We start from the raw sequence: 27804 nt of genomic DNA, 5'->3' as shown, positions 1-27804 counted from the left end.
TAGCTTCGGGTCCACCAAGCCTAAGAAGGAAGGACAGGGGACAGAAGCACAAGAAGACCTCTTGCAATCCCCCCTTGGAAGATTAAATTCCATGAATGATGCTTCTCGGAGCCAACCTTCAGAGCCAAGGAAGAAGCAGAAGCCACTGAAGGGAAGAAGCCCCTTAAGGACCCTACTTGGCCCAATGTTCTTTAATCTCCCTGGTTCTAACCCCTTCACAGACTGAATGAGTGAGTCCAGGTGTAATGCTCTTAAATAGTAAACAAATCTATCATGTGCATTCTGTGATGGCAACTTCTGCCCACAGGCAGCACAATTTTTGAAACCTTTGTCCATAATAGTACAAAAACACCTAGAAAGGAAACAACTACAATGTCTACTAAGGATGCTCCAACAATGTTAAATTGAACACTTGAAGACTAAGTACACTATTTCTAAGACATGCAGAAAGAACACACCAATACAAAACACACAATCCCACCAAAAGGCAGGAAGCCAATCTACAACACACTATTCTAAAAAGCTAAATACCCATCTACCTATAGGGTCATATGTGTGTACTAGGCAAATGGCCCTGGGGCATTTACAAGCCTAGCCATAGGATTACCCTGGCATAGTGCCACTCGACCTTAGTTCCAAGTGCCTCTGTCGAGTTGAGCCACTGGAGTTATCCCCAGGGTGAATTTTCTGTTTCCCATCCACTCATCAAGATTTCTCTTGAAGAGGGTCAGCGAGGTGGTCTGCTTGACATGTATGGGAAGTCTGTTCTATAGCATGGGTAGTCTCTTGGTTATGAACCTGTCCCTCCATGTTCTGTTAATTGTGGTAATGAGGTTGAGGTCTCTGAAGGGTGTGGTGCAGAGGGATTGGGATTTCTTTAGATGTAGCATTTCTAACAGAGCTGGGTCAGACATGGCTTTGTAAGTCAAGCAGAGATCGCCTCGAAGTACGCAACATGAGACACAGAATAGTTGGGAGTTTTTTTGAGTCTGTCCATATAGGACAAGTGTTTAAGGCCTAGGATCCTCTTTGTGAGGTACTTTTGTGGCCTCTCCAGTTGTTGCAGGTGTCTAGTGAGGTACATGCCAAATGGGACATTGTACTCGATGATTGGCCTAATGAGGGAAGAGTAGAGGGAGACAATGACCTCTTTCTTCCTGGATGTAAAACCTTTAGTAATGAGATGTGCCACACAGAAGGACTTTCTTACCACAATGGAAATGTGGTGATCAAAAGAGAGGTTGCTGTCAACCTGTATTCCCAGATCTCTTATAACATCTTCTGTTTTCAGTGGACTACCATCAATGTGGTAATTCATGGGAACCGGGTTTTTCCTAAAGGTGAGACGACACATTTTTTTGGCATTGAGCTTAAGGCCATGATTCTGACACCAATCATTGGTTTCAGTGAGACCATTCTATAGGATGTCAACATCACTTGGGGAGTTGATAATAGCTCCCAACTTGCAATCTTCTGTGAACTTTGTCAGCCAGAGTCCCTTCGTGTTGGCCTGGACTTCAGAGAAGTAGATACCAAACAGGAGAGGACCCAGGACCGAACTCTGTGGGACTCCACTTGTGACTAGTCGGCAGTCTGACTTGGAGTCAACTACTTTCAAACTGTGGGTTCTATCTGTGAGCCAGTTTGCAACCCACCTAGTGATATAGGGGTTGATGCCAAGCTTAGTGAGTTTTTCTATGATTCCTGAGTGGGGAATGGTATCAAAAGCCTTGGCCAGATTAAGGTAGGCTGTATGAACCACCTTGCCTTCATCCACAGCTCTGGTGACTGACTTGAAGAAGTCAATCAAGTTGAGCAGGCATGATCTACCCTTCACAAAGCCAAACTATGTGGGATCCAGAGTTTGGAGATTCTCTATATCCTTGTTTATTAGGTCCATGATGATGCTTTGCATATCAGACTCGTCAGGCTAATGGGGAGATAGTTCCCAGCGTCTGTGGTCACTCCTCCTTTGTGGAGAGGGATGACTGTAGCAGTGTGCCATTTGGTAGGGACAAAGCCTGAGGTGAGAGGCTGTGATTGAACAGGGCACACAGTTGAGGTGCCAGTTCACTCTGTAGTTCATGTAGAATACAACCAGGGATATTGTCAGGTCCCATAGAAGCTGTATTCTTGTCCTTGGACAGTGCTGTTTTAATCTGTGCAACAGTAATACTGGGTGCTTAGCAATCTACTGGTATCATGTTTAGTCCTTTGGGGGGGGGGGGGTAAAGTTGGCACTGAATCTGTCGGCCAGTATACTGGCAAAATCTGTTTGCTCGGTATAGGAGGTACCATTGTGCAGTAGCACACAGCAAATCCGGGTATTACCGTGGAGATTCTTTACATAACTATAGAAGGCCTTGCGGTTCTCTTTACTATCTGCTGCAATTTTGTTTTCATAGCTAGCTTTAGAGGATTTGATAAGGTATCTCAACTTTTTGTTGAGGCTGATAAGGGAGTTTTTCCAGTCTTGGGACTTCACCTTATTCTGTATCAGTTTCCACCTTCTGCTGTAGAGTTTGCTTACGGCAGGGGACCACAAGATGGGCTTCCTTTTTTTGGAGGTGAGCATCTTGGTTCTATTGGGTATGGCAAGATCCAAGCATTTGAGTATGTGTTCATACAGTGCACTGGTGTATGATTCTACAGTCACGCATATATTCCCCATTTGCATTGGTGCCGTGAAGTTAGCCACCTCTGTTTTTAGGAGCACAAAGTTAGCTTTGGAGTAGTTTTTCATGATGGTTACCTTTGGCAGGGGGTGGGGGGTGGATGTGGATTTCCAAGGTGATTAGTTTGTGGTCGGATATAACCAGGGAGGAGCTGACTATTGGTGTAGAGCAATGGTCGCCCATGTTAGTAATGACCAGGTCAAGGATGTTGCTACCTCTAGTGGGGGTAAGAATGAGCTGGTCCAGGGCATTGGAATTAATGAACTCCAGGAAACGTTGGGCAAGTGTACTGGTACATGAGTAGTTTACCCAGTTAATGGAGGGGGTAGTTAATGTCACCTAGTAAGAGAGTGTTAGGTTGGATCCTAATATTCTCCAAGGTGCTTAAGAACATGGAGTGCAAGTCATGGGACATGGTTGGGGACCTATAGCAGGCTACGACCTGAATTGCTGTCTTACCCAATGTTACCTGCACCTGAAGTATATCTGATTTTTATTTTGGGCTACCATTCTGGAGGTGCACGCATCCTTTATGAATATGGAAACACCACCGCTTTTGGAGCTTCGGTCCAAGTTCTGGGGCCGAAAGGTGTGGAATGAGTTATAGCCTGGTAGTGCAGGGGTGCTTTCTGCTGCCTTGAACCAGGTCTCTGTTACAGTACAAATGGCGATGTTCTCCATTTTCAGGAGTGCTTTGAGTGAGTGCATTTTGAGATTTAAACTTCTAGTGTTGAGCAGCATGGCCCACAGATTGCATTTGTTTGTAGATGTTATGGTGGTAATTTGGTCTTTGGAAAACCATCTAAAAAGGCACTATAGGGATGGCAAGAGCCTTGACCAGTATTCGGAAGCCCAGGGGTGACAGAAGCAGGCCATTTATGGCAAAGCATCGAGGTCTGTCAATCACGTCATCCCAGGCAGACACTGGATCCCCTTGGAATGACACCTGAAACTTAGCCAATTGTTGAAATCAATCATTTTTTGCTTGCACTGTGGTATCATTCTGGGTGATGGTAGGATGCTGCTCAGGGCTACGGTCATACCCGCCTAGGCTGCATAATCTGAGAGCTCCTCCATGTCATTTTTCATGTAGTCAGGGGAGGTACGTCTCAGGTCATCCACACCCGCATGTACAATGACAGGGTCATATTTGTACCTGTTGTTGAGGGACCTAAGTGCATGCGTTATGTGGCGGATCCTGGCACCTGACAGGCAGCTGACTGTTACTTTCTCCTTATTCAACCTAATGAGTGGGACATCAGTGTGCCTCACTATCGAGTCACCTATGACTAGTGTGTTGGATATGCTCTTTTGCCTTAGGGGGCTTTGCCTGAATGGCACACTGTTTAGGGGAGCTATGTGTCTCGTTCTTAGTGTTGTGTTGTGGTGGTCGAGAGCATTTCTGCCTTGGAGGTCTCTGCTGCTTGGGTAGACTTTTATTGAAAGCCTCCGCTCATATCTCTCAATCTGCAAACATCAAAAATCTGGACAAGGCCCATGAAAAATAGGTACAAATCTGTACGCTGATCAACATAAAATTTGCATACATAATTATGTAACCCCGCCCACTTCAATGTAATAATGGGATACCAACCTTCAAATGCATACTGAAGAACAGACAACCAAAATATGGCACCAGAGTCCCCCTGCAGCCATTCTAATGTCCCAGTGTAATATTGATGAAGGCTATGTCTCTTCTATAGCCGAAACCAGTCTGTTTATTTTGCTTCCATCTCATGTTTGGCATGAGTTTATATGAATAAAAGGTGCACTGCCATAGTTTGCTGGCTCCTCTTTTTATTACGGGGGGGGACGGGGGGGGGGGGGAGACAAAAGACCAAAAACCAGGGACACATTTTGAACACTGCATGTATAATTTTGGAATGTTGCTAGAATAACATGTTGTGTTACCACCATGCACAAAAAGTCTGGACAAAGCCAATAATGGTGGAATACAGCCCCAAAATAGGGACAGATTTCAAATACTGATCTTATAAACTTAGAAAATTGCTAGAATAAAAGGTTTTGTGTTACCATTTACTTTCTGAAGAATATGAAGTCTGAAATTCAAATGCCTGTCATTATTTAGCGAATTCAATCCTTCAGTGATTTGCCAGAAAAATCCTGAAAAAACACAGATTTAATGAGGAACAGAACAAAAATGTGAAGCATAAATTCTCAAGGGACTTTAGGCTCTTTTTACCTCTCTACCCACCAGGTGTATTAAAGTCGGGCATTTTCATATACATACACACACACACACACACACACACACACACACACACACACACACACACACACACACACACAATACATTACCGAACAAGTTTATTATAGTTCACAGTGCAAAGTATTACTCAAAACTGGAATACTGGAGTCTGCATTGTAACATTATTACACTAGTACAGAAACTTCAAATATATCTGCAGGAGAAACAACTACCACTGAGGTCATATATTGTATCTTAGTGAACAGTATGCTGTGAGGCTCAGTCAGTGGTCTTTTAGATAAAAAGTAAGATGATATAAAATAGAATGTGACATTAACAACATGAAAGGTTCAAGTCACCACTGCAATAATTCTCTGTCTTTAAATAAACTACAGTAAATGTTAAATGAAACAGCTCAGCTCTGTTCCCTTTTTTATCCCGATAACAAACAAAACACGATAATTAGCAAATATGTGTAATTAAACCATATAATAGTGCAATTTACACTTCCACAAAAAAGTAAAGTACTTGGTCATAGTAGGTCATTTGATTTATGTAAAGGTCAAATCGAGAAACAGTAAAAAAAGAAAGTAAACATAACCATTAAGAATGCCAACGCCCTAACAAATGAAAAGTTTTTTTTATTGAGAAACCTTTCATCATGGTGTCTTAGTATTGAATTTAAAGACCACTGACAGCACTACAGAAATATGATAAAAACTGTGATGATCAAACTGCAGTTCAAGTAGTAACGCTAAGAAGATATGTTAGTCACCTGAAGTTTTACCATAGCATGCAAAATATTTTGCTGGAGGGCCATGCTATAAAAGTCAGTTGAAAAGCTATACACATTAAGACATTATTGTTTTACAAATCAAAGTAAACAAATTCAGTTAACTAGATACACAGTCTTATACAATGTATTTACTTTTCTATAAAAATGCTTTACCTCCAGTAAAAGAAACATTAGTTCAAATGAGTTAAGAATTACATGCATTCTTCACAATGTTCTTGTTGATTTGTAATTTAACAATTCATTCATTGCTGTAACTATTTGCAGGCAAGCAGGACCAAAGAATACATAATGCAACAACTAAATTAAAGTTGGCAGTAGGAGGTATAGGCTTATGTAAACGAATCTTCTCCTTTAACAACAGAAAATTAAAAATTGCGGGTTACAAACCTATATTAGGTGCTGTGTCCAACACACACACACACACACACACACACACACACACACACACACACACACACACACACACACACACACACACACACACACACACACAAACAAACATAAACACACACACCTCCATTCATGGCCAGTTCAGCTCTGCTGGACAATATATAAGCAGTTCAGATACCTGAAAATGCGAGCGTCACTCTCCATATATAAATACGATTGTCCGTTCATGGCCAGCAGCAGAAATATAAAAAGCAGTTCAGATACCTGAAAATATGAGCTTCTCCGTATAGAAATATGAGTGTCCATTCATGTCCAGCAAAAACCAGTGTTCAGATACCTGAAACTCTGTCTCCCACGAGCAGAAATATAAATACAAGTGTCCATTCACCAGGAGCATTGCAGATCCTTAAACTAGTTTCCTTCTCGCTCACGGATCCATTCAAATCAAACAATAATGCCGCGATGCGTGCCCTTGAGCTCAATTCCGACAGGCTGATGGAGCTGACGTCATAGCACACGTGATGACATCAGCTCAAAAAACGAAAGCAAAAAATTTTTAAAAAAAAGCTGGGAAACAATGGAAAATATCGGGAATGAAGGGGTGCCACTCGGGAATCATGGCACCCCATTATTTAGACCCCAAAACTCAGTAAAAAACAAGTAATTCGGGACGGATGAGAGGTATGCCTCTGTGAAGGTGGGTGTGTGGTTTGTGTTTTTATGTAAAGGCAGTGTTGGCGTGCGTTCTGGAGGGCTAAGTGTTCCATGTGGTGTGGTGCAAATGTTAACCTTCTCCTCTTGACCAACTATTCCGGTCTTGGCTGGAGAGTGAGTGGCTTCCAATTTGGATATATAAGTGCATCTCTCGCAAGTCTGAGTGTTAAGCTAATACTATGAAAAAGGTAAAGAATGCAAAATGCAGTACAAAAAGCATACATCAAGAGGAGCCATGATCGAGCTGCTGACAGGAATGGTGGCAAACTAGATCCGAGGAGTAGGGTGATTAGTGTGGAATTGTGGGTAAAGGAGGTGGAGTCTGGTGAATTCTAAGTCTGAAGGAATTGCAGTGTCTGAGCTAAGCCTGATCTGATAACATAAAGGTTGACGTCAGACGCAGCAGACGTCAAATTATTTTATACAATATAAATTGTTCAATTCCTGCCTTCTCTTAAACCTCATTCCTCCTACAGAACATTATACTGCACGTATTGTTCCCACAATTTCCATTTTTTCTATGTAATTTACTCCTACCCTTTTCTAAAGATCCCACTTTCTGTTCTTTTATCTCCATTACAATTTTCAGTACTTCATGTATGGTCCGTTTAAACTTAGACTTCTATTTTCTAGTAATTGCTTTTTTAGCAGCCACCAGAATTAGACTCAACAATTAACAGCTTGTATCCTAGCTCAAAAATATAATTTGCTTGCCCAGTATTCCTGACATAGAACTCTGTAGGGAAATTTTTAAAGTTTATTTGCTCCCAAGTACTTCTTTCTTCCACCTCCAATATTTGCCATCTATGTGAAAAAAATTAGAGTCTGCTTTGGGTATAACAGTATCTAAGCAAATAATTCCAAGCAAAAATACAAAATCTTCTAGTCTTTGTTGCACATTTAGGAGCCATACATATGTCCTCCCATTGTTTCTTTGTGAATTATCTAATCTCGCTTCCCAATCTTTTCTGACCTCCTCTGATTGATTCCTTTAGTTACTGTGCAATATATTATATGTCATACGAATTATCTTTTTTTAAAAGCAGCTTTTGTTCTAGATTCAACTAAAAACTGAACCTGTACAGGTCTTTCACTCAGGAGTCCCCGACCCCTTTCCTTTGCCTATATTCTGATATTAATCCCTAATAGAGAAGGCAATCTCTAGCCTGCAGTCCAAATGTCTTCTTGGTCTCTTCCAGTTCTATTACCTTTGCATTTGTAATTATTTGTTCCCAATACCTTTGTTAGCTTCCTTTAGTAAATTCCAGCTCCTTCTTGCCTATTATCTGTACCCCTTTTTGCAGTCATCCCTGGACCCCTATTTGCAGTCCTCCCTATCAGAAGAATCTCCTTTCTCCATTCCCATGTTGGCTTAGTTCTTAGTATACTTTCTGCTACTTTATGAATATAATATTTTGTATGACTATTGCTATTCGCCTTATGGATCTGCATCCAAAATCCCACACTTATCTTATTTCTTTAATTTCCCCCCGCTTCACCATCATCCCTTTCAACTCTGAATTGTAGCTTTCTCCTTCTGTTATGTATAAGCGCCTTAACTGTGTCACTCTGAAACACACCTTCAAATCAGGTAATCCCAAACGACCTTATTCTATTGGAAGGATCATATCCCACCTGACTCTTACCTTATCCCCTATCAGATAAAATTCATCAACCCTTTATTAATTACTATCCACAACTACGCCTGTGGTTGATAAAAATATGCCTGATCTGTATATAAAACTAAAGGTGTATCTTGCTATGCATATCTATAGTCAAACGCTTCCGGTTTCTCAGTTTTTGTATCATCTTTGTATCTTGCTATGCATATCTATAGTCAAAAGCTTCAGGTTTCTCAGTTTTTGTATTATCTTTTTAGTCTCTTCCCATGCATCCTTAGCTGCCATGACAGCTTCCTTTTTTACCCATACTCCTAAATACTTCATTTTATCACGTCCCCATACATATGTGGGTACATAGTTTACAGCTGTAGCCTTTCTTTTACCTTTAGTAATTTTATATCCCTGAAAAAACGTAACTGTCTCAAAAGATTCCACACATACTGTATGATTATTGATTGGCCAGTAGCTAAATGCAAATTATTGACAAATATGTTAAAAAGAAGAGAGCCAAGTATGCAACTTTGAGGAGCACTGGTTGTTAAAAAGGAGGGTATTCAGAAAATGAATCATGCCATTTTACACACACAGTTCTGATCAGGAAATTGCTGAACCAGGGGATGTGTCTGAGTATATACTAAGGTTATTCAGAGTTTGGATGAGTTTTGAATGGGATACATTGTCAAATGCCTTTGATAATTCTCAGAATAAAGTTGAAACTATATGGCCTTCACTTCTGTGTCTGTAGTGTGGTAAGGGCAAAGGCCTTGTTGAGTAGGGATTAGAAGTTTATCCAGGAGACATTTCATGAATTGAGAATGGAATAATCTATGAAGCACTTCAGACAGAAGTGACAGTATAGCAATAAGTTTGTAATTAGACAGATCAGTTGATTTGCCACCTTTGTGCAGAGGTAAGATGAATGCTTGCGTCCATAATGATGGAATAAATATATGATTCTGTGAAAGAGATATTAATTAGAATATAAGCTGGAACTGCTACAGACTGTGCTAATATTTTCAAGTATTCTGCTTGAAGTTAAACAGCTGCTATAGTTGTGGATTTTATTTTCGGCAATAGTTTTTTTTTAAATGACAACTGATAATGGTTAAAAGAAGAAGGCAGTAGATCTGGTTATAGATATGGGTTTGGTTTAAGAAGTCTTGAGGGGCTGTACTTTAAAAGGAAGATAAAAGAATTGATAAAGTGGTTACTGAATTTAGAGGCAATGACAAAATTATTTTCATACGCCATAGGATTAGTTGAGTTATCAAGTTTCAGAAATTCATTTCTGTTTGACAAGAAAGCCTTAGGACTAACAGAGTGGCTTTCATATTGTATCTAATGATAATTATTTTTGTCTGCATTAACAAGAGATTTGCTTAAGTTAACTAAGTGCCTATATGTTTGGTTGCTTTGTTTTTGTCTCACATCCATGCTTTACCTTTTTGATGCGGAATTTTCTTTGTTGAGTAAGGTATGGGTGCTGGGTAAGCTTTCACTCTTTTCTGTCAAGTTGGAGATTAAAAATTTAGACAGAAAGAAAGATACTGAATGTTGAGTCAGCCTCATCAAGGGGAAGTATAGGATCATAGGAAGTTACTAGGCTATTGGCCCTGAGGCCCTTATAAGCCTAGCCAAGAGTTTAGCCCATGTTTAGACAAGTCAGCACCCAAATCCCCTGTCCAGCAGGGACAGGTGGAATCCCAAGGGTATAATTTTCTGCTTCCCATCCATTTATCCAGGTTGTGCTTAAAAAGGGATAATGGGGTGCTCTGCTAGTCTGCTAGATGTGGAGAGGGAGTCTATTCCACAGATGGCAGTGCCTCTGTGACACAAATCTGTCCTGCCAACAAGTCCTATTGATGTCACAAACCAGGTTGAGGTCATGCATGTGGGTTACTCGAGTGGAGCCTGATTTGAGGACATGCAGTCCAATCAAGGAAGGGTCTTAGATTGCTGTGTATGCCAGACAGAGGTCACCTCTGAGGACTCTGTATGAAACTGAGTAGAGGGACAGGGCTTTTAGAATATCTGTGTAGGGCAGATGTTTGAGGCCCTGGGTTTTCCTGGTGAGAAACCTCTGTGGTATCTCCAGCTGCTGCATGTGCTTTGCAAATTACATGCTGAAGGGGGCACTGTACTCAATAATTGGCCTTATAAGGGAAGAATACAGGGATGTTATGACCTCCTTGCGCCTGGATGAGATACCCTTACTTATGAGGTGGGCCATGTAGAAAGCTTTCTGTACAACAAAAGCAACATGGTGGTTAAAAGTCAGGTTACTATCAACCTGGGTGCCCAAATCCCTCACGACTGATTGTAGGCTTAGGACACTGTTATTAATGTAATAATATGTGGGGACATCACTCTTCCCAAAGAGGAGGATGATGCATTTTTTGGCATTCAGCTTGAGGCCATGTTTCTGCACCAGTCATTTATTTGTGTGAGACCCTCTTGGACGTCCACATCAGATGGGGATTTGATGACCACGCCCAGCTTGCAGTCATCTGCAAACTTGGTCAGGCACTACCCACTGATTTTGGCCTGCACCTCAGAGAAGTACATCTCGAATAACAGAGGCCCCAAGATTGATGCCTGGGATAAACTGCTCATTACAGATCTACTGCTTGAAATGGCTTCCCCTATTTTTATTACATTGGTTCTATCAGTGAGCCAGTTTGCTACCCATCTGGCAACATATGGACTGATGCCTAGTTGAGAGAGCTTATCTAGTATGCCCGAGTGGGGAAAAGTGTTGAAGGCTTTGGCCAGATCAAGGTAGGTGGTGTGCACCATCTTCTCCTCGTCCATGGCTTTGGTGACTGTCTCAAAGAAGTTGACCAGATTACCAGACATGACCTACCCTTGACAAAGCTATACTGTGCGGGGTCGAGTGTTTGGAGGTTGCCAATGTCCCTGTTAATGAGGTCCATGATAATCTGTTCCATGGCCTTGCAGATCAGGCTAGTTAGGCTGATGGATCTATAATTTCCCACATTGGTGGAAGCTCCACTTTTGTGTAAAGGGATGACAGTAGCTCCCCTCCACTCAGCTGGGACAAAGCCAATACTCAGGCTTTGGTTGAATAGGGTGCCTAATGGTGCTGTAAGTTCATGCCTGAGTTCATGTAGGATGCAGCCTGGGATGTTATCAAGTCCCATGGAGGCTGTATGTTTGCCTTTGAGAGGGCAGTGATGAACTGTTCCCTAGAGATAAGGGGAGGGGGGCAGGTATTGGGGATGTCTTGATTTACTGATGGTGAAGTCTTCCCTGAATCAAGTAGGTTGGCTATATCTACAGCATTTGTGTATGCGGCGTCCTTGACCACCAGTTCTGAAGAGATCTGGGTGCTTCCTTTGAGACTGCAGACATATGTGAAGAAGGCCTTATGATGGTCTCTAGTAGATGTGCCAATTTGGGCTTAAAGTTGGCTTTAGAGGCTTTCACTAGTGCTCTTATTTGCTTGTTCAGGCTAAGGAGAGATTGCTTCCAATTGGGCACCTGCTCCTTCTTTGTTCTGGATAGCAATGTTCTCCTTTTGTTATACAGTTTATTTATTGCAGGCGTTCACCAAACATGTTTACTCTTCCCTGCTGAGGATGATGTTGTCCCGTCGGGTATTCCTTATTCCACGCATCTATATAAATGCTTGTATAGTACTTTGGTGTAGATATGGACATTGGTGCCAGTTCCTACAGAGGGGTTCAGGGGCTGTGAAGCTGTTTATACCACCCCTCAGGAAGTTGTAATCAGCCTTGGAGAAGTTTTTTTTGTTTGCCCTAGCTAGAGGGAGGACAGGGGAGATGGTGACTTCGAAAGTGACCGCTTTATAGTCGGATCTTACCAAGGAGGATGATACTGTAGGGGTGCTGCAGTGGTTATATGGCTCTCCTACCTGCATTCCATATGCCCATTTTTCTGCAGGGGCAGGCATTGGGAATTTCTAGACCAGATGAGAAACCTACGTACATTTGCTCCTGCTTGAGAAGTCCAATCTGCTCATCCACCTATTTGGCAGCAAGTGGTAGGGAGACCAGCAGGACATGTGGAGTATCGTCCCCTCCGACTACATGTTTTACTAATTCAAGATAGCTGCCTGGCTACTGGGGGAAAGATGTGCAACCCCCCCCCCCCCACACACACACACACATCTACTGCTCCCAGCTCAGTGTGGCACATGGATCACTAGCAATATGAGGTTGGATAGCCTCTTTTGCAGGTGATCAACTACCCTTCGGTAGATGCCATCAATGCAGTGGAGTTAAACTGCCTTCCTTCCCCAGGATGGGTGAAGCTGCTGTCAATCATTCAACCCAGCCTCCCAAGACCAACCCTTCAAGGTGCCTATGCTGATAATTGAATGAAACCATCCTTTTCTTTAAGAACAGACTAAGTAAAAAGAGCCAACTACCAGTTTAAATACCAGAACTATTAAAAAAAAAATAGAGGCAATGCTACTTACGCTGCAGAATATTTTTCCACTTTGTATTTGATATGTATTTGCACTTTTATTTTTATTGGCCGGGTATCTTTACTGTAATCTGTTTCATAGAGAAAGGAGCTTTTCTCCCCGGGCCTCCACTGAAAACGGGCTCTCTGGGCCCGGTGGACTTCCTCGATAATCAAACTGGAAATAAATAAATAATACATAATAAAAACGAGGCAATGCAAACAGAGTTAGGATGCAGGCCTTAGCACTGGACAATTCTGCTATCACTATTTTGCCTTTTAAGTTGCCTGATTAAATGGCTCCAGACAGGTTTTTTTATCTGCATTTTTGAATTTAAGTTTGCATTCAGTTGGAAACACTGACTGTTACTGAGGCAGTGAGGTGGATCAAAAATTCAAAGTTTTGTCTCCAGCCACACAAAAGGTTTTTGGTCAGGGGATGCAAGGTTACATGAAACTGAAATCACAGTGCTACAGTCTATCATTCTTATTCTACAGGACAAAAGCGATTCTCAAAAGGGGCCACACAACAGACATTTGTGACAGAGTACACACACACACACACACACACATATATACATATATATATATATATATATATATATACACACACACACATTTCCACCAGTGTAAACCCTAAATGCTCATTTATGGTACGACTCGGGAGGGACTGTTAAACTACTAGTCTAACTCATTTCCTATCACAACTTGGCAACAACCTTTGACACGTCTAAACGTCCTCTAGGGAAAAAAAGCAGCTCTCGGTTTTGATCACAAGACCATGCCAGTACTAGTAATTAGCCACACATTTTTATTTAACATGCACCTAGAAATTGCATAATTAATGGTTCTTACGTTTTCTTCTGATTGGCGTTTGCTGCTTTCTTTCAGTGGTAAATGGATCCTCGTCTTCATTCATTTCAGATGTATAACTTACTGCCTTTTGCAGTGCCTTCAGAATATCTGTGTGCTAAATAAAACAACCAAGAACTACACTGAAAAGTCTGTAAAAGCAAACAGTACCTTCAATATGCCTTGCAATAATTCAATATTAGAAACATGTCATATGCACTACAAGCTTCAATTAATCCATTACTGTAGTGTCTAAGCTGAGTGAGTATATATTTATGAGAACACTTGAGTCTGTTCACCCACAGCTGCATGCCCATTTAGTAACAACAAGAAAGCTATTTCACCCAGACTCCTCTACATCACTTCCAAAAATAGGCCTTTTGCAAAATAAATCAGCTAAATTACAAAGGAGATTTGATGACAATAGTGAATAAAGCCGTTTTTTGTTTTTTGTTTTTTTAACTAGACTAACTGTGGGTGCCTTTATTTACTGCTGATGATACACTGGAATAATGTATTACAAAGATATGGGAAATGTTTACATGATGTGTAAAAGGTCCTCATAACATGGCCCACAAAAAGAAATTTTGTTCTGATAATTAACAGTGAAAGAATGTCAGTGTCAAAGGATATTACACAGACGTGCAATGATCCCTGCCACCAGTGGTCACTGCCAAACTTCACAGTCATGCAAACAAACTATTTCTAATCGTTCTCCAACTAAAGATGCATCACAGTAGCAGAAGAATTACTCAGTGAGAGTACAGACATCTGACTACCAGCATTTTGAATCTGGATTACTAAAGATTTGACAAACAGCAAGCTGATAATGTTACAGTCACTATGTTCTTTTTCCAGTGGGACTGTCAACCTCAGTGTCAAAACAATTATATGAGGCATAGTACAACTTCTCCCATAGAAGATCTGCACAAGTGCTACAGTTCATATGCATGAGTGTCACTGACTGTTTCCATGTTTACAGTTGGATGCATTAAGTGTGTACACTAAGTCATCTTACAGAAAATCAATTTATTGAGATTTAATAAAGTCATAATTTACCATTAAATGATATCCACAGTTCAAGTCCATCTATGACAGCCTCATGAAATTTTGCCCCACAGATGGCAATGCTACACCTAATCAGACATCTGAAAATGTTGAAAAAAACTTCTAAGAAAGTGCAACTGGATACCTACCTTAATCACAGAACTCTTAGAAGTACTATTGCAGATAATAATAAAAGTATGTGTATTCAGTTCTGACACCAGTATTTTCTCAGAAGTACTGACATCCACGCTCAGTGGAATGCCACACTGGTACGGCGGTAGCGTTGTTGCCTCACAGCAAGAGGTTCTCCCGTATGATTCTCGGCTGGGCTTGGGAGTGCCTTCTGTGTGGAGTCTGCATGTCCTCCTAGCAGTTGGGTAGCGTTCGAAAGACATGCGTGCGTAAATGGGCATGCCTTTGTTGAAGGTTGAGCATCGAGCTGACACCTCAGCGTTCCGTAAAAATCTACTGCCAATCATTAGTGGATCAGAGTTCCACTGTGGCGACCCCTTACCGGGAAAAGCCGAAAGACAACAACAACTGACATCCATGCTCAGGATTTCATTTGCAATGTGACCAACGGTACCAATGTCAAATGTCACATCACTGGTATCCAATGCATGATTAATCATTCCTGCTTCTTCTGACAAACCATACTTTTGCCTCTGAAGCACAGGCCTATCACAAATAAGGTGTGGAATGTGTCTAATGGATTATTAACTTTGTAAAACATCTTTGAGTAACAACACACTAAATTTCAAAAAATATACAATAACACAGTCAAAATTATATAAAGGCAAGTGGCTGGGTAGCTTTCCTGCTATAATACTTCTCTCTCAAAAATGTACTATTATAATGAGTACTTAAATCAAATGTAATATCCTACTTTGAATGCAATACAGTAGTAGCAATGAACACATGGTTAGTAACCCAAGCATTACCCTCCTGGACTCCAGGGTGGTAAAAGGATATTAAAGCAGTCCATTAAGAAGAACCCAGGTAAACTCTGTGCTGTCTTGAGATTAACAATCCACTATGGTATGGAACCCACTAAACAGCAGCAACTTCAGGTAGATCTTGTACAGAAACGTCTTACATATGCTTATAAAGCAGCTGTCTTTCAGCAAATATTTGTCAAGAGAGACACAGATGCAAATCTCTAGCTATTTTATATCAGTGGCTTTTATTCAACAGATTGTCCTGTTTAAATCTGGCAAATAAGAAAAACAATACCCGTCTTCCTAATAAAGTAAACTCTATCAATGTAATGTATACAAATATACAAAGCATTTTTTCCATCTTTGTGTCAGCTTGCTCGATTCTGCAGTAGCTGGGCATACTGATGCAAACAGGTGTGCAAACAAATACATTTTCAAACTGATTTGCCACTGATGAGAAAGTTTCATCATTAATACTCATTAAGGAGGCATCTCTTACTAGTTGAAACTGACGTCAAACAAACTTACAATCATTTTCTTTCTTGATTGCAATATTTGTCCTGCCTTCTTGCTCTGCTCAGCAATGCAGTGCTTTGTTGGCTTTCTTAAAACCAAATTAAAATACTGTATGGTGATTTCCGATGATCATAAACTAATGAAAAAACATTTTAACTTTATGTGGTAAATCAGTTTCCCATGCATGTTTGTACTAATTCTACCACACAAAGAACAGCATCTGTAGGATGTACTAATTCTGTGGTGGGAAATACAACTCCCTGTCTGTATTAATGCTACTGTACATACACAAACACAGCTTCTGATTTAATAATACACTATTTATGCCAGTTTACTATTTTCATTTTTAAATTCTGCATGTTGCATCCTCAAACTGCAAAGCAAAATGATTCAGCTCCAGTCAGTAAAATCAGTTTCACTTCCTTGTGCATTTTTATTATATTGTCCACAGATTAGAACACTTAAGACTATAATAAGTTTATTGTTCAAAGTACAATTCCCTTTTCAATACTACTCCTCGGTGGACACAACAGCATCAATTTTAAAATATTGTACATTGTTATCCTTAGACCAGAGATATGAAGCAAAATGTTTCTAATCAAGTTAAGCAAATTCAGCTTCTCCACATATAGTAATTCTACTGCAGAAACAGAAAAGTATTTCTAAGCTGTATTAATTTTACTCCGTGGAGAACAGCAACTGTAAAACCATAGCTTCCAATCCATATTAATAAGGGGCACATGAAAATTCTTGTTTTTTTTAAAACAAGAATCATCTTTATTGAATTATCACTTACAACATAAGCATTCATACATTGATATAAACAAAAATGAATACTGATATTTTCAGTTGCAAGCATTATACATCACATATAATCTTCTATGCAATCATTGTCAATTGAACATTACATAGCTCATTCAATCCTAAAACAACATTCTTCCTCCAAAACATTATTCTGCGGGTATTATTCCCACAATTCCCATTTTTTCTATGTAATTTGCTCCTACACTTTTCTAAAGATCCCACTTTCAGTTCTTTTATCTCTGTTACGACATTCACTACCTCTAGTATGACTGATTTAGTCTTTGATTCCATTTTCTAGTAATTGCTTTTTTGGGAACCACAAGAATTGAATTCAGAAAGGCATTCTATCTATGTCTAGGCAATTATGATCGTGTATCACAGCTCAAAAAAAAATCATTCACTTAGTTACACCAATTTGCTCACCCAGTATTTCAGACAGAGTACTGTAGAGAATTTTAAGTCTGACAACTCATTACACTCCAAAAATATGTGCCCAACAACCTCTTTCTTCCTCACCACATCTAAAACATTTGCAATCTACATGAGGAAAACTTTTTTGGAGTCTGCTTGGGGTCTAAAAATATCTATGCAAAGGCTTCCAAGCAAAAATCCTAAATATTCTAGATGTTATTGCATATTTGAAAGCCACACATATATCCTTCCATTGTTTCTTTGTGAAATGATTATCCAGTCTCTCTTACCAATCCTTTCTAACCTCCTATGATTGATTCCTATAGTTATTGTGCAATATTTTAAAGGCCCTACTAATTATCCCATTTTTAACACCACTTTCTGTTCTAAACTCTATTGAAAACTCTACCAATGCTGGTCTTTTACTCAGGATGCCCCTACTCTAACTCTTTTCCTATGCTCTATCAATCCTTGATGGGTAAGCCAATCTGTAACTTGCAGGTCCAAATGTATTCTTGGTCTCTTCCCATTCTATTACCTTTCCTCTGTAATTATTTTCTCCCAGTACCTTGGTTCCTCTGCCAAATTCCATCCCTCTCTTACCTATTCTCTGTACCCCTAATTGCAGTAATCCATATCAGCAGAATCTCCTTTCTTCATTCCTGCGTTGGCTTCCTAGATGCCTCAAAAAAAAAAAAAAAAAAAAAAAAGCTGCTGCATAGCATATACTCCATACATATAGATACATACCCTAAAACTGTCTATTTGTCAAGTGCTCCATTTATCTACGTCACAACCAAAGGAACATGGGTCCATGCCCTTCCTAACTACCTTATTTCTCTAAAAAGCTAAAGATTTATTTTACTCTCTTCTTCTATTCATCCTAACTTCTAAAAAGAATTTCACTCTTAAAAATTCTAAATGTATTTTCTTAAGCATAATTGTGTATGTACATCTTTATTGCCAATAGTATTGCTATTCCTATATATAAATTTGCAAATATATGGGGCTATCTGTACTGTTACTACTGTACTGTTTTGGAGTTTTTCTCCTTGCGCCTCCACTAAAAATGGGCAACCTGCCCAGTCAGACTCTCCCGGTAAATAAATGTAAAATAAAATAAACATTCTGCTACTTTACAAACACAGTATTCTGTGTGGTACTGATATTCTGCCTAAGGACCTGCATCCAAAATCCCAGTCTCTCCTTAATTCTGGAACTTCCCCTGTTTCACCATCATCCCTTTCCAATTTGAATTATAGCTTTCTGTTTGTGCTGTGTATAAGCAGCTTTTACTGTGTAGCTCCGATACACAACTTCTAATCAGGTAAACCCAAACCACCTTATTCTAATGGAAGGATTAACCTATCCCACATAATTCTTACCCTCTTACTCTCCAAGAGTTCAAGTCTTTATTAATTGCTATCCACAACTTCTCCTGTGGTTGATAAAAATAAGAGTGAGCTGTGTATACAATTAAAGGGAATACAAACATTTTCATTGCTTGTGCCTTGCTATCCATATCCACAAAATGGAGCTTCCAGTTTCTCAGCTTTTGTATTATCTTTTGTTTAGTCTCTTCCAACATATCCTTAGCTGCCACAACAATATTTTTAACCCATACTCCTAAGTACTTCATTTTAGTATGTCCCCATAAATTTGGGTATTGCATAACCAATTCAAGTGTGGGTAAATTCTAGTCCCCAACTATAAGTAATATTCCCTGCTGACTTTTCTTCTCAGAAATGTCTTAAGCTCCAATGTAGCAGTTTTAAGTAGAATATAAATACATGCCATCGTAATCCTCCCTTGCCAGTACCCCCTTACTACCACAAATCTACCATTATCATCTTTTTTCCCTCTTCTATCACTACTGGAGTTCCTCTAACAATATAAGTGCTCTTATTTTCCTTTGTCCTGATATTATGCTGAATATCCATCCTGAAATCTTTTCTTTGTCAAATTCACATGCTCAGTTCTTTCTAAATGTGTCTCCTGTAGTACAGCTATTTGTACTCTGCATTTTTAATAGAGTTCACTACTCTTTCTTTTTTGTATATACCTGAGAGACCATTCCGTTTCAAAGATAATATACAAAGTATTGCCATTATGATAAGAAGTTTTTATTCCCACCTGTTATGTATAACAGTTTTATTTAAAATGGCTAGTTTCAGCTTTTGTGCTACATGCACACACCAGTGTTTGGCAGGTTGATCTTTTATGCAGTTTCTTGTCATATCCATTTAAACCTACATTGCATCTTGCAAGACATTATTCTAGTAACCCCCCAATAAAAACACCGCCAGAACCTATTAACTTAACACAAAGCTATGAACATTTTCAAACTATGAAGTTTAATCCTCCTAATAATAGGATTAGTTATCCCATATTGACAGCTACACTCACAGGCTTTATTTAACTGACAAGTAATTAAGGTTATCCATGCTAAGACACATGGTACAGCCTCTACTTCTACTTACACTAAGTCTGTTTTTGTGTTAATTTTATTCCTCTCCCAGATGTAGAAGGAAACTTGCATGCTTTTGGAAAAAGTTACATTTTAGAAACTGAAAGAAAAAAATTCTGTTTGTATTGCCCTCCTATCAGCTTGTCTCCACAGAAATACAAGAATCAAATACACAGCTGCCTTCAGCTACAAGCTTCTCGTGTTGCACTGTGAACATTTATTTGTTAAAGGAAAACTTCACTACATTCAGTCTTCTTTTTATTTACTTGCTTCCACTTAAAACTTTTGTTAGATCAAGCCAAGGGACTTAATACAGTCATACCCCGTGCAAAAGCAAGAAAAAGCATATAAATTTTACTCTCATCATGATCAATATACTTTTACAATCTGATCCTCACCTCAACAACCCAAGATAAAAGTAAATTATCTTAAACATGCTTTTGTCCAGGCTTTCTTCTTGTTTTACACTGCAGTGCCTACATTTCATAAAAACTAAACAAGAAAGAAATAAAAAAGGGCACCCATTTGCTTTGGTATCCCTATAACACAAAAACTGAAAATGCTTTACTATGTAACATGCAATATACATCATATTTTATAAAAAAACTGTTAAGAACAAAAAATGTTTTACTTACAATTACCTATTTCCTTCCAAACATTAATGACATGGAGTAGAGCATATGCTTTGGAGTCCACTAAAATTTTAACAATTTACAGAAGAGATAGGAATTTTAAGAATTTTTTCTAAATCTATTAACAGTGGCAACCAGAAGCACAAAAATGTCCGTATGAGCAAATGTGGGAGATGCCCCAATGTAGGTTTGTTTTTTGGGGGAATTTTTATAAACATCCATGGACATGGGAGAACTTTTTGCCCAACAAGATGCAAGTGCGATACAAAAAATGGTTGTCTGTGGCAACAAGTCAAGACTACCCCTCCTTTTATAAAGGAAAAACAGAAAGGAGATTAAAGGAACTACTGTATGAGCATGGGAGAGGCATTAACAATAACCTGTCCAATTGCCCTATGCAGACATATTAAGAAGAACCAGGGTCATAGTTTCAGGTTTTCTGACAGTTGTAGAACAGGATTAAAGGGGAGGACCTACTAAAGTTTGTCAACTAAGTGGCAGATTAGAACTAACGTGGCCAGACCTTTGTGGCTTAATGACTATATTTCCCCTTCAAGTTTTCTTAAAATTAAAGCACTTGGTTATTAACTTTCATTTTTAACATTGTTGTAGTTATAATATTTAAATATTTATGCATTTATATTTTTTGGTCCCTTTTAAGGTATTTTGTTAGTTGTCAACATGTCATTATTGCTTTAAAGTTGACAAGGGGTTAAAGAATTTTGCTTTGCGTTTACCTTTCATAAGGACTACATGGGTTGATAAAGTTGTTCATATGTAATCCTTCCAGGAAAGGTTTCGTTATTTTAACTATTGGGTTAATTGAGATATTAGTTGACAAACTGGAATGTTTATTGGTTTATTGGAAGGCTTTACATAGCTCCTTGTTTAACTGATCTTATACTCTGAGGAAACCCTGACACTGTTGGATGAAAGTATTACGTTTTAATAAAATTTTCATCATTTAAATGGTGTACTATTGGTTTATTGATACATTCTTTTTGGACGTGGCATCAAATGGGATGGAATGAGCAGTTTGTTGGTTTTGTGTTTAGTTTATCTTTCCTTTTGTCACACTCCTTCAGTGTTCTGTTTATTTTAATTGTGTCTTAGCACATGTGACCTATTTTTTACCTCTAGATTACAAGAAGTCATGTCTTGCACCAAAGCTCAAGCTTGTATTGATTTCTGCTGAATAGCTGCAAGAAACTTCTCAGCCCATGCTTTTTCCTCACCTTTCTGCTTAATTTTCTTTCAGGTTCTCTACATTTCTTCTTTGCTAGCATCCACAGTATATGAAATTTACCCAGAGAGACAAATTCACTGGCTCTCTTTTCTGAGTTTTTATTTTCACATTGGGAGTGCCTAAATTAAGCTATTACTCAGTGTGCAGCCAAGCTTGCAAGTCCCCAGAAAAATGCTCGTTAATCAATAATACACCTATGTCAAGAATCTTCCAGTTGGTCACCAGAATTACCCTAATGGCATTTACATTACTACTGTCTGTTGTTGTGCATGCCTTTTGATATCTAGGGTTATAAGTTTATTTCTTGTTGTTTTTGGTATACTTCACAAAGATTTCAACCAAAAACACTCTTGGTATCCCCTATTCAATAACATACTTTTCATTTTTTCACTCTCCCAGGGAAGAAATCATCAGTGCTATCCTCACTAAATGCTCCTTCACCAGAACTTTTTTTTAATGTTTCAGATGACAACTCTTACACTGAAGATTATTAAAACTTAGCATTTTTGTCCTTTAGTAGACTTCATAAAAGTATAAAAACAACAAACTTTTCCACAGTTTTTATATATACCCAATTCATCCACTTCACCCAAAAGGAAATAAAAGAAATCCTGTTCTACTTTGCGGCCTAAGTGTTAATTGCTATAAAATGATTTCTCTGTTATAATTTGACCCGAGGATGGGAGGGTCATTGTAGTACAATGTATTGCTAAATATTTCCTCACTCCTCTTCCACTCATTCACCATCTTCCTTCACAGTGCAGGTACGTTATTATATTTCTATTTGTTCCAGGACTGTGTAGAACAATCAAAAGACCTTGGTAATGTGTTGTATTTGTATCAATTTCATTCAAATCCAATAATCTTTATGTCTGTTCAGCTTGTGCCCTTTTATAAAAGTATTTAATGTCACTTGCTGGTGTTTTGGTTTATGTAACACTCTTCTGATGTACTGGTTAATCTCATTAATGTTTACTAACAAATGGTTTTATTTTGTGCTTACCAGTATAGTGCTATGTTATAACTTGCTCTATACAGCTGTATATATATACACACTATTACTGTGGTCTTCTATCAGTGTACCATAAACTTTCTTCTCTCTCTACTGTTATACTTCTCCATATTCTCTTGCTGTGTCTCACTGTTCCTTCCTCCATCTCTTCCTACATTAAGAATTAACTTTTATGTCTCAATAGAATATGACAATTTAGTAGAGTTTTTCCTCTCTTATTTCCAAGCCTGTAGTTGTTACATTCATCACTATTATGCAGGAGTTCTACCACAAGGTGCAACTCCCAAATATTTTCACTGCAAATTTTCATTGTACAAGTTAAGCAAACTTAACTTGAAGAACCTTGCTGTGTATTAACTTCAACTAGTCAAATAAGTGCCTGCCCTGTGCTGGAAAGTGGCTTTTGACACAACTCCTCTAAAGGAGTAGCCCAAGCACTATAAGGACCACTTACTAAGTTAGCCACTATCTTTTTCTTGACCATCAGATTTCACTGCATATCCAGTCACCCTTACTCCCAGGTTTCTGTACTCAGGAAATGAAAGAAAATCTGTTCTACTTTTTGCCTGTGTGTTGACTGATTTGTATTGGCTATAAACTGAGGGTAGAATCTCGCTATACTCGGCTTTATTCCCCTACCACCAATTCCCAGACATCCCCTTACTCTACCATTACACATGCCACAAACATTTCACTTGTGACTTTTATTCCCTAACCCTCCCCAAACAACCTTACTACTATCATACACACATTCCTGTTTCTTTTTACCCAGTTCCCAGCTTCCATTTAGTCTTTCAGCACTACTTTGCTGCTTTGCACTACATTCTTTCATAGTCACACTTCTCCCTAAGAGTACCCATCTATTCTACATTGTATATTCTTCTTTCTTACATAAACCCTCAATTCTTCCAATTTTAACTACATCCTCATACTTAAGCCTTTAACCCCCTCTATTCCTTATATTCCCGAGAAGATACTAGGACAACTCTCTACCTTCATAGAAAATCCTTTTCCTACCTACCCACTATCAGCTTTCAGACTCCACTACCACTAAATATCCTACTGCTCTTCAAATTTTCTTTCCATTTTGATCCCTACTTCCTCACTACCTTCCATCAATAACATACAGATCCCTTTACTTAATCATCCTACTCCTCAGCTTATCCTCTATTCTTCTCCTACTTGGTCATATCTTATGCTACCATGGCTCTATAATAGCTCTCAACATCTCCCAACCACCTATTTATACCTCCTCCCTATCCACACATTGCACCAAGCCTATTTAAGAACACCATTAACCCTTTACACCAAATACAGACTGATTAACTGCATTTAATCTCAAACTAAAACAAAACAGAGTGGAAAAATACACTCCAAAAGCAAGTATCAATAATTCCGCAACATACTACAATCCTTCTATGAAGGCAAATTCACCCTAATCATGGCCCAACTATCACAATGAACATCAAGACAATTTTCTTCCACACACTATTCTAACCTTACAACAGTCAACTCCCAACCCCGGTAATCTAACTTTTACTGCCATAAATCTTAGAAGTATAAGAAATTACCTGGATTACTCAACATAAGCTAATAATCTTGCTGTAATTGAAACTTGGCTTAAATGACTCCAAAATTACACAACCTGGCTAAATCATCATCTGTAATGATCAAACAGACAGGAAATGTGGCGTTATTGCTTTACTATTTCCCAACTATCAAATTTCCCCTTACAACAAAACCAATACCAACATTCAATTCAGCAGTTTTTTTTTTTTTTTTTGCTTTTCTGAAATTAACCAGTAACCAGAAGAATTGCTGAGTAAATCCACAAAATAATTAAAAACACATCACGGCAGGACAAGATACCAATAAAAGATCGCACCCTAGTTGAATATCATACACCACAGCAGAGTTATGAAAACACGTATTTAATATAATCAGATTAAGTGCTTTCATTTCACACTGGAAACTTCATCAGAATAAACTAAGTACACAGCATATCACTTTAAGTACTCATAACAACACACTGATAAGTTAAACAAAAGACACAATATCACAGTTAAAAGAAAACCTAGTATGTTTAAAACAAATACATGAAGGATCATTAATGCATAAAAATAATGTATAAACCTGCTTTATATAAATAACATTGTGTTTTTGTCATTCAAACCGGGGTTGGACATCAATGCTCAATTGCTAAACCAGCTCCCGATATTCAAGTTTTGTTTACCAATCCCCTCCTCTTTCAAAGGGTTCAACTTGTTTTATTACCCAAAATGTGTAATTTGCTTCAGAGCATACATTAATATGTTTAAATAAAGCATTGGTTTTCTTTTTCTTATTAATATCATAAAGATGTTCATTTATTCTCCGTTTTAGGCATCGTTTAGTTTTCCCAATATAGTATGCATAACATGAAGTGCAAAATGCCACGTATACCATACCCTTAAAATAACAATTATTAACAACCATCTCTAGGTACATGTCTGTTCAAACTGGGTAAATATAGCTCTGTGGCATTAACTACCATAAAACACTGGGAACAACTTCCACACCTGAAAGTTTCCTTCCTCCCTTTGTCCCTAGTTTATTATGGTGGGCATCCTTTTCAAATAAGTTTTTAAAAATTAGCACCTCTCCTCAAACTAACCTTTAGGGAATTATCAAACACCTTGAGACTATTGGGCATTGTAGCAAACATATTCTAATATTTGGAAATAATTTGTCTTATTTGGGTGGAATCCTGACTAAACCTGGTGACAAAGTAAGCATCAGTATCCCTCACAGTATCCAGTAAACCCCCTTGAATGACTGCACCCGGCCTAACTCATTATCAATATCAAATTCCAGAGCATTAATAAGTTGGATATATTTACTACCCCATTTTTCAAAATCTCAAGTTTAACAAGTTCGGTTAAAGATCTAGGGTACTCCCCAAGTATGAATAAGTTCTCAATAAAATCTAATTCTTCAGTCAAATAATTTCTGTCTGAAGTCATACGAGCAGCCCTGACCATCTGTCCTTTAACTATGCTTCTCGTCTGAAAATGGGGGTGATTACTCCAAAAGTGCAAATGCGAATTGGAAAAATGTTCCTTACTGAAAGTTCTGGACACAAATTTCTGATTTACTTCGTTCTTTATAATCTGTACATCCAAATATGAAATATTGGATCTACTGACATGACAGGTGAATGACAAAAAGTCAGTAGTCAACTCCATATGAACTCATATCTTGGGATAAGAAAGATGAAAAGGCTGAATGTTTGAGGTAAATACAAGTCCTGGAGTTATGAATTGGTTCCCCTTTCTTCTGGTTTTCTGTGACTCAGAGGCATTTTTATATTTTTTGTGTTCACAATGCTCTAGTTCCACAGGGAGTCCGGAAGATGCTGCAAGGGGTGTTTTTCTGAAGGAGAAGAGTGGCGGCTGCTACTTGCTTCCCCATCTGATTGTTTGTTTAAATTGGAGTGTTAAGTAGGGAGTGATGGGGGTTATAAATTGTCCTTTTAAAAATAAAAAAGTTCAGGATTTTAGATTAAATTGTTGGATAATAGCGATGTAATGGCAAGCTCAATTTTGCTGTGACAATGAGTTCTTTGCCCCAAACGGGGCCAGCCTGGAAGATTGCTATTCCAATCTATTCTGTCTGGTGAGTGACTGGAACTAAGGGAAAGCAGCCATTTTTTACCAAACAGCAGTGGCAGTTGCGAGGTTGGAAGTCAGATTAGGCCTGGGAAAGGGAAAGATGGCATATTTAACAGAATTCAGTTGTTCGGGGAGACACTCCAACATGGCAGTGTACATATGTCATTTTAGGGCACTAAGGAGGTTTCAGAAGTAAGGATAGAGATTTACTTCCGGTGATACTATATTTTTGTCAAGGTTGTTAAAAAGACATGTTTGCTTCTAATCAGTTGATATTGTAATGTTACTCTGTGTGAAAGTATGTTAGTAAGGAGATAATACCACCTGTCATTTTTTGGAAAATCATTGCATTTTGTTTTTGATAGTTTAAGAAGAGAAACCGCATATGCATTTGTCTGTCTATACGTACTGCGTTCAATTTCCTGTATAGTAATGGTTTTCATTAACTTTAAGGTGCAAAGTCTTGTGTTACACAATTTTCAGTGAAAGTTTGATCTGCTTTTGATTACGAGGGCTGTATTTGAAAAATCGTGTGTCCAAATGAAGTTATTGTGTGGTTAAAGTGCAAGTTTTAATAGGTTTGATTTTCAGAATGGTTAGGGCGGTTAATCCACTCTGTGTTAATCAGTGGCATGCGTCTAGTGTTGCATATTTTATATTATACCATGACCCCCCCATTAATATTCCAAAATGTGCACGCTGATAGGTTAGCGCGTACGTTGTAAATCGACTTATACTAATGGAAAAAGGTCCGGTCGCCCAGACTTTTTCCATTAGTATAAGTCTTTTTTAAAACACTGTCTCGCTATGTTAAAGGAGTTTAACATAGCGAGACAGGTTTAAAAAAGCAACGGAGATCTCTGTTGCTTTTTTTAAAGCTGTCTCGCTATGTTAAAGGAGTTTAACATAGCGAGACAGTGTGTAAAAAGCAACGGAGATCTTGCTTTCTCCATTGCTTTTTTTTTAAACCTGTCTCGCTATGTTAAATGGGTTTAACATAGCGAGACAGCTTTAAAATAAGCAACGGAGATTCTCCGTTGCTTTTTTTAAAGTTGTCTCGCTATGTTAAACCCATTTAACATAGCGAAACAGTAAAAAGCAATGGTGATCTTGCTTTATCCGTTGCTTTTGCCCACAGCTCTGATGTACAGCGTAGGCACACGCATGCACAGTACATCAGAACTGCCACAGAATACCAGACAGCTGCGGAAGGGCAGCAAGGAGGCATTATACAATGCCATTATTTAAGAAAAGTAATTATTTTTTTTCTTAAATAATGTCATTGTATAATAGCAATAACCCACGCCTGGGTGTGGGTAATGCTGGATTTACCCACGGTTGGCTTTGTTTGACCACTCGGGCTTCGCCCTCGTG

General features: G+C 38.7%; 1 protein-coding gene across 1 annotated transcript in view; it reads right to left on the bottom strand.

The window, feature by feature from the left end:
* The window catches only part of ANKRD27 (ankyrin repeat domain 27), a 1716109-nt gene that overhangs the window by 98142 nt on the left and 1590163 nt on the right, over positions 1–27804 (bottom strand). Inside the window, exon 26 of the mRNA XM_044081882.1 lies at positions 13711–13825. Coding sequence (XP_043937817.1) covers positions 13711–13825 — 115 coding nt within the window. The remainder of the gene's footprint in view (positions 1–13710; positions 13826–27804) is intronic.

The sequence above is a fragment of the Protopterus annectens genome, chromosome 8.part1 (assembly GCF_019279795.1).
Source record: "Protopterus annectens isolate FY-2018-M chromosome 8.part1, PAN1.0, whole genome shotgun sequence".
In the NCBI taxonomy this organism is placed as follows: domain Eukaryota; kingdom Metazoa; phylum Chordata; order Ceratodontiformes; family Protopteridae; genus Protopterus; species Protopterus annectens.
This window is presented reverse-complemented; position numbering and strand designations above follow the sequence as displayed.